Source organism: Aotus nancymaae, unplaced genomic scaffold (genome assembly GCF_030222135.1).
Source record: "Aotus nancymaae isolate 86718 unplaced genomic scaffold, 86718_ANA_hifiasm-v0.15.2.pri h1tg000029l, whole genome shotgun sequence".
NCBI lineage: Eukaryota > Metazoa > Chordata > Mammalia > Primates > Aotidae > Aotus > Aotus nancymaae.
Window position 1 is genome coordinate 21,873,602 of NW_026988442.1, and position 13,956 is coordinate 21,887,557.

Consider the following 13,956-nt stretch of genomic DNA (forward strand, 5'->3'; position numbering starts at 1 on the left):
CCTGAGTCATGACCGAAGCAGCCTGGGGATGGGCTACAAGCATGAGCGGGAGCTTAACATTTCACTAAGTGAAATGCAAACTCTAATAGGGTTCACAGCTGAATGGACAGACAGCATGTGGAAAGAGGAATGGGAGCTCCTGCTTGGTTGCGGACTGAGCAGAACATAAGCCTTCTGGAAGGACAATATGTCTCAGCTTCCTTTGTCTGAACTGCATAGCAGGGTGCACCAGAGGCCGAGGCTCCCCTAGGCTCATACTCAGAAGCAATTCAATTCTTTCCAACCAACTCTACCAAATTGATCCCCTATGGGGTGACTGTATTACCTGACTTAGAGGGGCAAGAAGAAGAGGAGGAGAAGCAAAGATCTGCCCATCTGAGGCAGCTTTGTCCAGATTATGCCTCTGCAATAGGCAGCTTGCAGCTAGCATCGGAGTGCGTGGAAAGGAGACAAGGGGCACAGGAGGAAGCAGGCAATCTGTAGGAAGGATTAGTGGAAGCGTGAGCAGGATCAGACAGAGGAGCCAGTAAACACGCAGCATGGAATTCAGATTAGTGCAACTAACCCGCGCAATGGTAATAAAATGAGCAGCGGTGAGCACGGCATTGATTGTTGAGATTCCAGCCAAATCCACCATGAACATGTTTTCTTTCTTCTAGCCTTTGCCCCTTGGCTTTTGAAAGCAGAAACACTGAATCACTGTGTTCTTTATTAGAGGCTGATCTGTTCCCCTTCCCAAAGGATGGACGGAAAAGCAGCTCTGCTCTTAGTGGGAGGTGAGGAGGGTAGAAGAGGTGGTCGGTGTGGTTGTAGCAGACGTCACTTGCCACACTGGCACAGTCAGAGTCCTAAGAGAGGGTCTTCCCTATGACTGCCCACAATTCCTGCCCCCAGCCCGACCTCTCCCTGGGCAACACCATATGAGCCCAGGCCAGACATTGGGCTCAGCAAGACCAGTCCCACTGGTCTTGAGCTCCACTCAAGGGCTTTGGAGACTCAGTCTCCAGGAAGCTTGGCAGGTGAGTCTGCATGGAGTTCAAATACTGGATTGAAAACTAGTGTTCAGTGACTCACAATCAGCCTAACAAAATGGTAGAAGGTGAACAGAGTGAGGTACTTGAACCATCACAGACTGGAGGCAGAAGCGGGGCCAGGGGTGAGTATAACATGCCTGGCACATGTTCCATCGATGTCAGCCATCTGCTCATTTATTACATCATTCATGCATGGGGCCAAATGAATGAGCATTACAATGTGTACTAGGCACAGGGAAAGAGCTGATAGAAACCAAACAGTTCCAGGAAAACATGCTTATACTTTGAATGTATGCCACATTCAATACAAAACTTTGCTCAGGGCTGGGGGAGGGGGTTGCAGTCCTTTGTGCCAAGTGGTCCAGCCAGTTGATGATCTCTGGGTGCAATCTGGAGATAATGGGGGCCAGTAAAGGTTTTGCAGGGATGAAACTGTCTGAACTTGATCCTAGAGGGTGACTAAGGCAAACCATGGAGGGAGAACATCTCAGCAAAGAGAGGAGGGTGTGAGAAGGCAGGTACCACTCACATGATCAGTGTGAATGGGGTTCAGGATGCTGAGGAGGAAATAAAATTGGAGAGCTAAAGAAGGGATAGGGACTAGGTGGTAAATGGCTTTTGATTCAGGCTTGTTATCCCAAAGCACAAGGGGAGCCCTGGGAGCATTTTAATCAGGATTAGACTCCTTTTTTTTTTTGGAGAGTGGGTCTTGCTTTGTCATCCGCACTGGAGGGCAGTGGCATGAATACGGCCCACTGCAGCCTCAACCTCCTGGGCTCAAGCAATCCTCCCACCTCAGGTAGGGCCACAGGCATTCTCTGGGGCCACAGGCATGCACTGCCATGCCTCGCTATTTTTTTTTTTTTTTAACATTATTTTTGTAGAGACATGGTCTCACTATGTTGCCTAGGCTGATCTCGAATTCCTGGGATCAAGCAATTCACTTCCCTTGGCCTCCCAAAGTGCTGGAATATGGGTCTGAGCCACCATACCTGGCCTGAATCATACTCTTATTTTTAGATTATCATTCTGGTTTAAGTGGGGAGTAAATATTGGAAAGGGACTGCTATAAAGACATGGGGACCCCAGTTTGGAATCTGTGACACTAACCTTATGAGTCCCAGACATGAGTTGTAGCAGTGAGGAAGAAGGAGACAGAGATTCAGGCGAGATTTCAGAGGCAGTATCGATCAGATTTAGTGATAAATTGGATACTGAAGATGAGGAGAAAGAGAAGGCAAGGATGATGCTGGGCTTCTGAATCTGAGTTTAACGGCAGTTTGGATGGAAGACTGGAGACTGATTTCTCTTTGCCTTAAGGAGAATATCCCCGGAGAGAAAAAGGTACAGTGAGAGCCTCAATCATATATGCTCCCTGATTAGATGTTTGTTTTGAAGAAGCATAAACATTCACCTCCTAAAGAACACCCTACAGGGGATGTGACAACTCTCTTCTGCATTAAGCCTTTTGATTCAGTGGGGATACTGGCAACAGAACACGGCAGCTGGAATGATGTACCAGTAGCCTGGTGTCAAGCTTTGAGCATCTGCTGGAAGACTGTTGATAAGTACAGTATCCTAATGTATTTGACCCAAGGCTTGCCTCCTCCCCCATTCTGTAGTGTCAGCCTTACAGCCATACAAGCAGTTGCCCAGAAGAGCTGAGGAGGGTCCCCTGCAATGATCAGCCTGGCTCCTGGATGTCATCTGCCCCCCTGGCCTCCAGCTGTGGCCTCTGTCCCTAGTCTGCTGGCAGAGCCCTGGCCTGTGTGCATTCCAGAACCAACCAAAGCACTGGTCAAGGGGAACTAGAGGATGCCCAGGTCAAAAGCTCAGGGACAGCCACATCCTTTCAGCCATCTCAGTGCTCAGTCCTGCTCTAGCCTTGGGTCACTGCAGGAGCTGGGACTGCTGTGTCCAGCTGTCCACCTTATATCCTAAATCTTTGATGAGCCCTGATTCGTGAATTCTGTTTGGCACTTTAGGTACCCCAGGCCTGAGGTCCTGATGGGCTCTCACCTTTTTCCTCTATCACTCATGTTTCTCAGGAACCACAGTGCTGGCCCAGTCACCAGTCACATTCTGGCCCAGATTCAGTCTGCCTGAATCTCACCAATGGTCAGCTTGCCTGCTACTCACTCTCTGGACTTCAATTTCCTCAAGATGGGTTTAGGATCAAAATAATGACAGCACAAGTCTAAGATAATGAAGTTTCTTATCTCATGATTCCTCTCAATAACTGGTCATTATGAGTATTTCCATTTTGCAGATAAGAAAATGGGGAAAATTTATGGTGCAAAGCCTCTCAGATGAACCATCCTGCCATAGTATTTCCCAGTGCTGGCTCAGAATAGATGCTCTCTAATGTTGGCTATGGGCACAGAGCACGATGAGTATGATTACAGACTGTCTTGAGAGACCTGGGTTTGAATGCTAATTTCACCATTTCAGAGTTCGGTGATTTTTAATCATCTGAGCCTCGGTTTCCTCATCTGTAAACTGTGAATACTAATAGTACTCTAATTGGGGGAGTTGTTGGGAAGTTTAAATGAGTTAATGATATGAAACTCAGCACATTCCATAGCATGTAGGAAGCATGTAACATACTTGCTATTATATTTTTCTTTTCATAATCTTATTGGACATACCCAATGCTATTGTCTCCGAGAGCTGCCCCCTCTCTCCTGGCAGGCTGTGCCCCTGCCTCTGCTGCCTGTCTTCCTCTTCTCTCCACCAAGCACTTTCCCCTCATGGTGGCTGTTCAGGTTGGAGCTTCACCCAGTTCTCCTGCCTCTGTTTCCTGTTCTCACACCATCAGTCAACTTGGACATCTGCTCCCTTGGAGGGTCACTGAGGCCTCAGGGTGTCCAAGCTCGCAGGGCCAAGGCATGACCCTAGGGAGACTGCTGCTTTGCTTCATCATCGTATCTTGGCCCACACAGCTTTCTCCCAAAGGTTGAAACTTCTTATACCTGGGTCCAAGTAGAGCCGTCCCTGGGAAGGTTGCTTTAGGGGCAGTTGGAAAGCACTCCAAGGGAGGGTATGATGACCTGAATCCTGTGACTATGGCAAGGGCCTGATTTAAAGAATTTCCAGGGAAATAATAAGAGAGAGTTTCAACATGAGGTGCACAGGAAATAAAGGAATAATAAGGGAAATTGTGTTCAATATTCCTCAAACCTGGAGCTGGGTTAAGAGTGCATCCATGGCTGGGCGCGGTGGCTCACGCCTATAATCCCAGCACTTTGGGAGGCCGAGGCGGGTGGATCACAAGGTCAAGAGATTGAGACCATCCTGGTCAACATGGTGAAACCCCGTCTCCACTAAAAATACAAAAACTAGCTGGGCATGGTGGTGCGCGCCTGTAGTCCCAGCTACTTGGGAGGCTGAGGAGAATTGCTTGAACCCAGGAGGCAGAGGTTGCAGTGAGCTGAGATGGCGTCATTGCACTCCAGCCCGGGTAACAAGAGTGAAACTCTGTCTCAAAAAAAAATAAAAAAAAAAAGAGTGCATCCATTTCTTCTGTTGGCCCTCACCATGACTGGGCCTGGCCGTACAGAGACTCAAGTTTACTATTTCATAAATGAAGAAGGTGAGGTTTGGAAAGGCTGAGTGATTCGCTCAAGGTCCCTCAGTTTTAAGGAATGCAGTTTGGACTCCAGATGAGGGCTTGTCCCATAACCCTTCTCTCTGTAGAAAATTAACAATGGGCACTGGTCATGTCCAACACAAATGAGTCAGATCTGCCCCTGGGGATGACCTTTAGTACAGCTACTCTGGCCTCCAGACTGGACACTGTCAGTCTCCTCTTGGGCTCGGAGGTCCAGGCCACCCCCTTGAGGCCTGTCTGAGCTGCAGAAGGGATGTGAGAAGAGGCCTGCTTTCTGCACTGGTGGGCCTGAGTGAGACTGAGTCCTCTTAATGTTAATTAACTAGTCACTTGTCTACTGTGGCTTCCACTCAACTCACTGCAGAAAAATGCTCAATCCTGGCCAGAAGAGGTTTTTACCTTATTTCTCTCAATGGAAGCCTACCTGACTTCTACTCGCTAAGTGACTGTAGCCCCTTGCACCCAGCTGTGACAACCAAATACATCTCTTCCAGATGCTGCCAAATGTCCCCTAGGGAGCAATAAGAAATAAAAGGAACTGAATTATTTACTGAGCCTCTTCTCTACACATGCATTTCTATTCATCAACTAGGGACAAAGATGACCCCAGATGTTTTATCTCTAGATCTGCACTGCCCACAATGGTAGTCACCAAGCCACATACTTAAAGCACTTGAAAAGTGGCTGGTGTAACTGAGGAACTGAATTTTAAAATGTATTTTATCGAAGTGTTCTATGTGTAAAACACACACCAAATGTTAAAGACTTAGTACAAAAAGAGAATATAAAATATCTTTCATCAGTTGTTTAATTTTGTTGCACATTAAAATAATATTATTTTGGATATACCAGATGATTATGAACTTAAGATAGCTGGGCTTCAGATTTTTTGACTTTACAATGCTGCTAAGAAAGTGATACCTATTCAGTAAAAAGTGCACTTTGAGTACCCATGCAAACATTCTGCTTTTCACTTTCAGCGAAAGTCTTCCATAAATTACATGAGATATTCAGCACTGTAATATAAAATAGGCTTTGTGTTAGATGATGTTGCCCAACTGTAGGCTAATGTAAGTGTTTTCAGCATGGCACATTTAAGGTAGGCTAGGTTAAGCTATGATGGTCCGTAGGTTAATTGCATTAAATGCATTTTCGACTTACAACATTTTCTTTTTTTTTTTTTTTTTTTGAGACGGAGTTTCGCTCTTGTTACCCAGGCTGGAGTGCAATGGCACGATCTCGGCTCACCGCAATCTCCGCCTCCTGGGTTCAGGCAATTCTCCTGCCTCAGCCTCCCGAGTAGCTGGGATTACAGGCACGCGCCACCATGTCCAGCTAATTTTTTGTATTTTTAGTAGAGACGGGGTTTCACCATGTTGACCAGGATGGTCTCGATCTCTTGACCTCGTGATCCACCTGCCTTGGCCTCCCAAAGTGCTGGGATTACAGGCATGAGCCACCGCGCCTGGCCTCATTTTCAACTTAAGATGGGTTTATTCAGACATAACCCCATCATAAGTTAAGGAGCATCTGTATTGAGTTAGATACATTATATTATTAAAATTAATTTCACCTGTTTTCTTTTTGCTTTTCCCATGTGACTCTAAGAAATTTAAAATTACATGCAACATTCAAATTCTATTTCTATTCAACAGTATGGCTCTGGAGGTTTATAACATAGGATGATTTTGTCTCTATGGGACATTTGGGAATGTCTGGAGATGTATTTGGTTGTTACAATTGGGGTTGACATGCTGCTGACATCTAGTGGGGAGAGGCTGCTAAACATCCTACAGTGTACAGGACAGCACCCCGTCCCCGCCACGCCCCACAGGAAAGAACTATATGGGCCCAGACACCAATGGTGCGGCAGTTGAGCAATCTTGCCATAGAGCATGAATTCCTTGAAGAATAGGCCAAGGAGTCCAGAAGACCTGAAGAGCTACTTGGAGCTAGATGGGCAAAGAAGTGAAAGCTGTTATTGCACTTCATTCTCATGATTAACTATGATTGTGGTTATTAATATTTCCGTTTCTCCAAATAAAGATAATAAAGTCTGGAAAAGAGAAACAACTTATCCAGGATCACCAGCCCAGAAGGTGGCATTGCTGAGAGCTGAACTCAGCCTCCACTCTCTCCGAATGCCAGCCTGTCCCTGCTACATAATGTGGTCCCACAGCTCTCCGAGTTGGTGTTGATATGAAAAGAGGCTGCCTGTGCTTAAAGCCTAATATCGCCATCATTCAGACCCAGGCAGTTATTATTTACATCAGCCATTATTGCTACCAGGGGACGAACATTAACAAAAACACCCTTTGAAAGGGATAGCACTCACAGGCACCTCACCCATCAAATGAGGCTGAGAAATGTGTGGAAATAAATGGATCACAAGGAAATAAACCTGTCAGAGGAGGAACGTTCAGATGCCTTGGAAGACAAGAGGTAAGAACAAAAGCACCTGATATGGGATTGGCTCTGTTTAAAGAAAATATTATCTGACTGCTCGACTTGAATAGAGCCCAGAGAACAATGGCCCAGCAGAAACAGAGCAGCTTGCACACACTCTGGAGAAGCACTGTTTCTTTGTAAATTGGGGGCGTGAACAGTGGCAAGAGTCACTTTTCTCCCACTGTCCATCTGCACGCTCCCATGTGTCCATCTGCAACTCCCACCTCCCTTTGGGAAGGGTCTCAGATAAGGTCGGGTTGGGGACTGATATTTGGTAAAGACCTACTATGTGCTATGAATGCAAACAACACTCCTAGCATTTCTGTCTTTTTTTTTTTTTTGACAGAGTTTAGCTCTTGTTGCCTAGGCTGGAGTGCAATGGCTCAATCTCAGCTTACTGCAACCTCCACCTCCTGGGTTCAAGCAATTCTCCTGCCTCAGCCTCTCAAGTAGCTAGGACTACAGGCATGCAGAACCACACCCAGCTGATTTTTTGCATTTAGTAGAGAAAGGGATTCACCATGTTGATCAGGCTGGTCTCGAACTCCTGACTTCAGGTGATCCACCCACCTCAGCCTCCCAAAGCATTTCTAATTGAATTTTTAATATGATGGTATGAAGTACATATGATAGTTTTGCTGGTGAAATAAGGCTATGCAACTTGCTTAAGGTAATCTAACAGGGACTGGCTGAGATGAAATTCCTGTGGTGTTGGCAGTGACACACTGGAGTATGGGTGTCCATGGCAGTACAAAGGCAGAGACAAAACTGGCTCATAGTGGAGGCTGTTTAGGCTCAGCCCCAGTCTCCTTTACTGGGCTGGTGCGCCCACTCTCCAGCTGCTGTGGGTGCTGGCAGCATATGGCTCACAAATACCTCCCTTCCTAGAGAAGTACCATTAGGCAAAAGGGAACCACTTTTCCAGGAGGTCACGCATTCCCATGGCAGCCCACAGCCAGTAGCTGACTAATACTATGGTACAAATATTGGCCCCCTTGTCTCAAGGTGGGATCAACTCTTTAGCACATTTCCTACTCCAGACCTCCCCTTTACCCCAGGGGCTGAGGCAGATGCAGGTCTCCACACCCTCCTTTAGCTTTGTTCTCTGCCCTATCTCATCTTCCTCCCTTTCTTTCTTCTGAGAACATTCTGCAATGAATAATTTGCACAAGAATCCCCATCTCAGGCTGAGTGTCCAGGGAACTCAACCTAAGACATTCACTAGCAGTGATGTCTCTGAGTTTGGGAAAGGGGGTGGACAGGAGTGAACTGTGAAGGTACTGGATGACAGACTGATGTCATCACTTCCTGCTGCACCTCCTTTTCCACCATGATAAACTGACCAGTCGGGGATTAGTAGACCAGAGGCCATTGTCTGGGCAAGGACTTTGAAAGAGGTGACAGTTAAAGGTTCGACATCTCCAAGAAACATCCCATTGACTAAAAAGGGGCCCTGCAATAAAGAGGTCTCTAGGTTAGCAGATTGTCTTTTGAGTACCACAATGGGCATCAGCACAGGTGGGCTCTGTGTCCTTTGAAGAATGACACACATTTATGTGAAATGAGCTCTACATATGGTGTACTTGAGGAAAGGGGCTGGCATTTATTACAAACAAATACAGACTCTAGACTGGGCATACCCATAGCAGCTCCTCTGGCATTTATTATCATGTTTAGTCTCAGAGGCCACTGCATGTATACAGTCTACAATGCAAATGGTGCCCCATAAGGGGTAGGTGGGATTATTCCTATTTAACGGATAGGAAAAGTGGGGCTGATCATGGTATGGGTAAATCGTCAGGACAAATGGTAGACCTGAGATCATCACGAGAGCTTCTCACTTCCTAAGCACAGAATTGTTACATCAACTCTTTCCCAACTTTAGATCACAGCTCAGCTGTCACTTCCCCTGCGAAGCACTCCCTTGGCTGCACATGGGTTTGTTTATTTTGAATACCCTGTACCTTTCCTTTGTAACACCATTCAAAGTGGCAAATTTAGTGTAGTTTGTTGACCAATGGCTGTTTCTTCTCCTGGAAAGGCACTGGAACATATCTTCTTTTGCTCATCATTGTACATCTCAGTGCCCAGAACAGTGCCTGGCACCCAGTAGGTACCTAGTAGGCATTAGTAGAATGAATGAATAGGTGAGTGGATAGATGAGTACATGGATAGAAGGATGGATGGATGGGCAGATGAATGAATGTGTGGGTTGATGGGTGAATGGGTGGAGAGATGGGTGGGTGGACTGGAGGGAATGCTGGTTCCTCTCTGGTGCACCTGGCTTGGAGGACTCACTGAGCGTGGGCAACTCTCCCCTCCCACCCGCCCAGGGCTCTGGTGATCACCTGTGGTGAGGAGGCAGAGTGGAGTCCCCGGGGTCACCTGGGCGCTGCCCATTGGTGCTGACCACAAGGAAGCCAGTCCCCAGGCAGCATGCAGAAGAGAAGGAGAGAAAGAAACACACATGAAAACGTGCGGCACGGTGAACAAAACTTCAATTCTTGTGGCTCTGAAGAGCTCACACTAAATAGCAAAAGAACATCATGATTTAACAAAACAGGGCCTGAAATAGATTTTTTAAAAAACGAAACAAGAGTAAGAGGCACCATTTATCAAGCACCCACGACATGCCAGGTACTTTTCTGGGTACCTCACATATAATGTTTCTAAGACTTAGAACAACCCAGAAAGGTCAGTGTGATTATAAATAAATCTGCCATTTTTCCACCAAAACTGCTTCTCCCTTTGACTTCCCTTTCTGCACAAATGGTGCCACCATCCATGCAGCTTCTCAGTCTAGACACACGGGAGCCCTCCTTTTTTTCTGATGTCCCTCTTATAATCAATCACCATGCTTTACTAATTCTACCCCAGGAAAACTCTTGAAGCTGCTTCCTTCTCTTTAATTTCACTCTCACTTTGTTCAAGCCACTCGTGCTTCACATACATCATTTAAGCAGCCTCCCATCTAGTCTCTCTACCTCCAGTCCTGTTTTCCTTCAGTCTTACTCTCCATCCTTCAGCTGAAATACATCAGTGCTGCCTCATTTTCCCCAATGTAAACTTCAAACCGCCTCACCCAGCTCACAGGCCCTCCAAGATGAGTCTCCTGCCCACCCCTCTGGTCTTGCCTCTCTCCACTACTACCACCCACCCCATCCCAAGCATGATAAACAGCTTTCCATTATCAACAGCCCCCCACCTTTTTGTCTGTAAGCCTTCCCCAGGTGAGTCACTTTGCACGGGATATTGTCCTTCCTGCTCTTTCACCTGGCTGACAACTGCTCCATCAGGTGTCAGTTTAGAACCCCTTACCTCTAGGGAGCCTTTAGTATGTCAGTGAATCTGGACAGACGCCCCTCCTCATCTTCCCATAACACCCTCATCTTCCCTTCTTATTGCACTAACATCACTGTATTAGAAGTGGATGTCTTCTCTTTAATTCTGCAGTCTCCTTGAAAGCAGACACGGTGTCTCATTTACTAGTGTACTCATGTGGCCTTGCATTAGTAGGCCTGGCACATAGTAGGTACTCAGTGAATATTTGTTGAATAAATGAATGAATGAATGAAGAAATGGTGACTCATAGAATTTGTAAAACTGCTCAAGGTCACTAACTGGAAGAGGCTGTATTCAAACCCTGGTTTGTCTGGCTTTAATGTTCCTGGGCTTTCAAATCCACCCCTCGCCTCTCTAAAGAAAATCATAAAAAAGGTTGAAAGGTGTTTTAGGCTTGGCCAGAGACTGCAGCTTTCTCCAGTGGTCCATCAACAAAACTGCAGGACGTTCTTACGCAAAATAGAGAGGGTAGAGGATGCCAGACCAACTGATAAACAGAAAAGACATAATTTGAAAAATAACACAGATGGCAAACTTGATCAACAGCCATGAACTACTATAAAATGTAACCACCAGTAAATAGTATTCATAATACTTTTCCCTTAAAAAAATGAAAAGTTTTGTTATTTTAAAAGCACAGTCTAAGTCAGGGGTCAGCAAACTATGACTTGTAGGCCAAATCTGGCCCCCCACTCCCTGTTTCCTGTGCAGTCATGAGCTATAAATGCTTTTTACATTTTTAATGGTTGGGAAAACAATAAAAGAGGAGTAATATTTTGTGACACATGGAAATTACATAAAATGCAAATTTCAGTGTCCATAAACAAAGTTTTATTGGAACACAGCTGCACTCATTCGTATACATATCCTTATACGTATGGTTGCTTTTGAGCTACAATGACAGACTTTAGTAGTTGTGACAGAGACCATAAGGCCTGCAAAGCTGAAAATATTTACTATCTGTCCTTTTACAGAAGAGTTTGCTAACTCCTGTTCTAAGTAGCTATTTTTTTAGTTTGTTTATTTTTTTATCCCAATGCTCTGAGGTAGGCAAGACAAGGACTGTCAGCCTCACATGTCAGTAAAAGAAATGGAAGGCTTGAGAGAAGAGATGACTCACATGTTCCCACTTGGCCTCCTCCAGCAGCCTCTTAATTGTTCTCTCATTCTGTAGCCTTTTCCCTGCCTGAGTCCCCCTTCTCTGATTCATTGTCTAAACTATAACTAGGGTGTCCTTCCTAAAAAAGGCAGTCTGCATAAGTACCTCCAGGGGCTCCACCATCTAAGGACAATGCTTTCTTATGTGTACACGTACACGTACACACACACACACACATACACACAATGGGACTACACAGAATCCTGGGTGGCCCCTGATTGCTCCTATGGCCTGCTAGCCATCATTCGTTTGCCTTGTCCCATTTAAATTCAGTGGCATGCTCTCTTGCCTTCAATGATTTGTGTACCTACTCCCTTGGCTTGAAGATTTTCTCAACTTACTTTCCAACCTTGTTCAACATGATAATTGTCACTCTTCTTTCAAACCTTATCTTAGTGACCACATGTTCCGAAAAAACATACCATGAGTTGATTTATATCTCCCTTGTTGCCCTCCAATTACATCCTGATTTGCCTTGACCACAGCCCTTATTGGACTTACATTTATTGGTTGGCTCTTCCATGAGCTACTGCTTGTTGAGTGCTTTTTATAAGCCAGATATTATATTAAGTACTTTTGATACATTAGCTCATGAAATTCTTATATTAGCCCTGTGAAGTAAGGGGTGTTATTGTCATTGGTTTATAGATGGGGAAACTGAGACAAAGAGTAGTTTGGTAACTTTTACTACCTAGAATCAAAGACCATCCAACCATCCAAATCTAAAAATGGTGTTTTTAACCACTAGGGAATGTGGGATTACATATCAATACTAAGTTGTACTTGATACATGCTTACTGAAAGGTAAATGAATACCTGAAACTCTGATTCAGTATTTCTCACTCAGTAGCTGTGTCACTTGGAAAACTACATACAATACTAAATTTGAGTTTCTCCGGTTACAAAGTAGAGGTAATAATTATCTCTCATGAAATCATGGTGATGATCAAATGGAAAACAGTTAAAGCCTTAGTTGGGTTGGAAGCCAAGAGGAGGTGCCTCCGCACTCCACCCTCTGGGTCTATGACCCATGCTGTGCTTAGCAGTAATGCTCAGCTACCTGGGGTAGGAACAGAGGGACAGCTGGATAAGGGCAGGAATGGGGAGAGATTTTTCTAGTTGGTAGGGCAGAAGATAATGGGATGGATCATGGAACTCAGCAAAACACAAAGGTCCTATTTACATATATGGTTCTAGAGATGTCTCCTGTTTACCAGTGTCTGGTCCATCTCTCCTTCTTGGGCATAGGAAAGAGTTCCAGTCAACTTGCAGTTGAGCTGTTATCATGTGACTAACTCTCATCAAGGCTATGTAAGTGGAAGTGGCATGAGTCATTTCCAAGTGATATATTTAAGATCCAAGTTAAATGTAGAATATATGTAGTATCAAAGGACTCCTGAGCAGGGGAAGAGAAGCCACTTTGATGCTTTCTCTTCCCCTGCTCAGGAGTCCTTTGAAACTACATATATTCTAGATGGCATAGCAACAAACATGCCTTTGTGGTATTAAGCTACTGCGAGTTGGGTATTAGCTTGTTATTGCAGCAAAGCCTAGCCTAGTCTGACTAATCCAGTTGGAGAAAAGGTAGAGGTCTCTTGCTTTCTCCTACATCACCTTGTTCCCTGACCATATCACCCTTTACTTGAGGATTCATTACCCTTCTCTCTTCACTATTTCCAAGCCCTGTTCAGCGCACGCGCGCGCGCGCGCGCGCGTGTGTGTGTGTGTGTGTGTGTGTGTTAGCCATTAATGAAAACATAGAGACCCTGCAAAGGACCTTAGAATGCTGAATGCCTCAGACTTCCCTTCTGACTCTTGTTTTTTCTAAAGCAATAAATGTTGAGCACAGAGAGTTGCTGCTGGGCTACAGATGGCCCTGGAGCAGACAACCCTGAAGACAAACCAATTTCTTGGTTTATTAGCTTCTATGTTGTGGAAGTAAAGAAAGTTGAGGATTCCTTGAGCCAGCTCACCTTCTGCTCCAAGACTTAGCTTGAATACTCCTGGAGACAGGCCAAAGACCATCACACCCTGAACATTCTGTTATCAATTATTACTAGAAAAAAGGCATGGGAAGAGGTTAAAAAACAGGAGACAGAGCATCCTGTCAGTGGTCGATGAATCTCACCTATCTATTGGTATTAACAAGATTCAAAGTGGTATGATGGAATCAGATCTGAATTCCAATTCTGAGGAAAGGAGGTCTTGATTTAATCCCTTGAGCCTATCTGGCCTATCATTAAGTAATAACCTTAATGATGACCACTATTTATTTAGTGTGTGGTAAGTGCCAGGCTTTACTTCTATCATCACATGACACATTGTGTCAGCACACAAGCCTTGTGACTGGATGGTTAATTTTT

General features: G+C 45.2%; 1 protein-coding gene across 12 annotated transcripts in view; it reads right to left on the reverse strand.

Annotated features, from left to right (window-relative positions):
- PTPRT (protein tyrosine phosphatase receptor type T) overlaps positions 1-13,956 on the reverse strand; it is an 832,297-nt gene that overhangs the window by 179,224 nt on the left and 639,117 nt on the right. For 10 of the 12 annotated variants that reach the window (XM_064382451.1, XM_064382445.1, XM_064382444.1 and 7 more), the window contains exon 13: positions 9,441-9,497. The exons of the other annotated variants lie outside the window; for them this stretch is intronic. In XM_064382451.1, the coding sequence (XP_064238521.1) occupies positions 9,441-9,497 (57 nt within the window). The remainder of the gene's footprint in view (positions 1-9,440; positions 9,498-13,956) is intronic. 12 annotated transcript variants of the gene reach the window in all.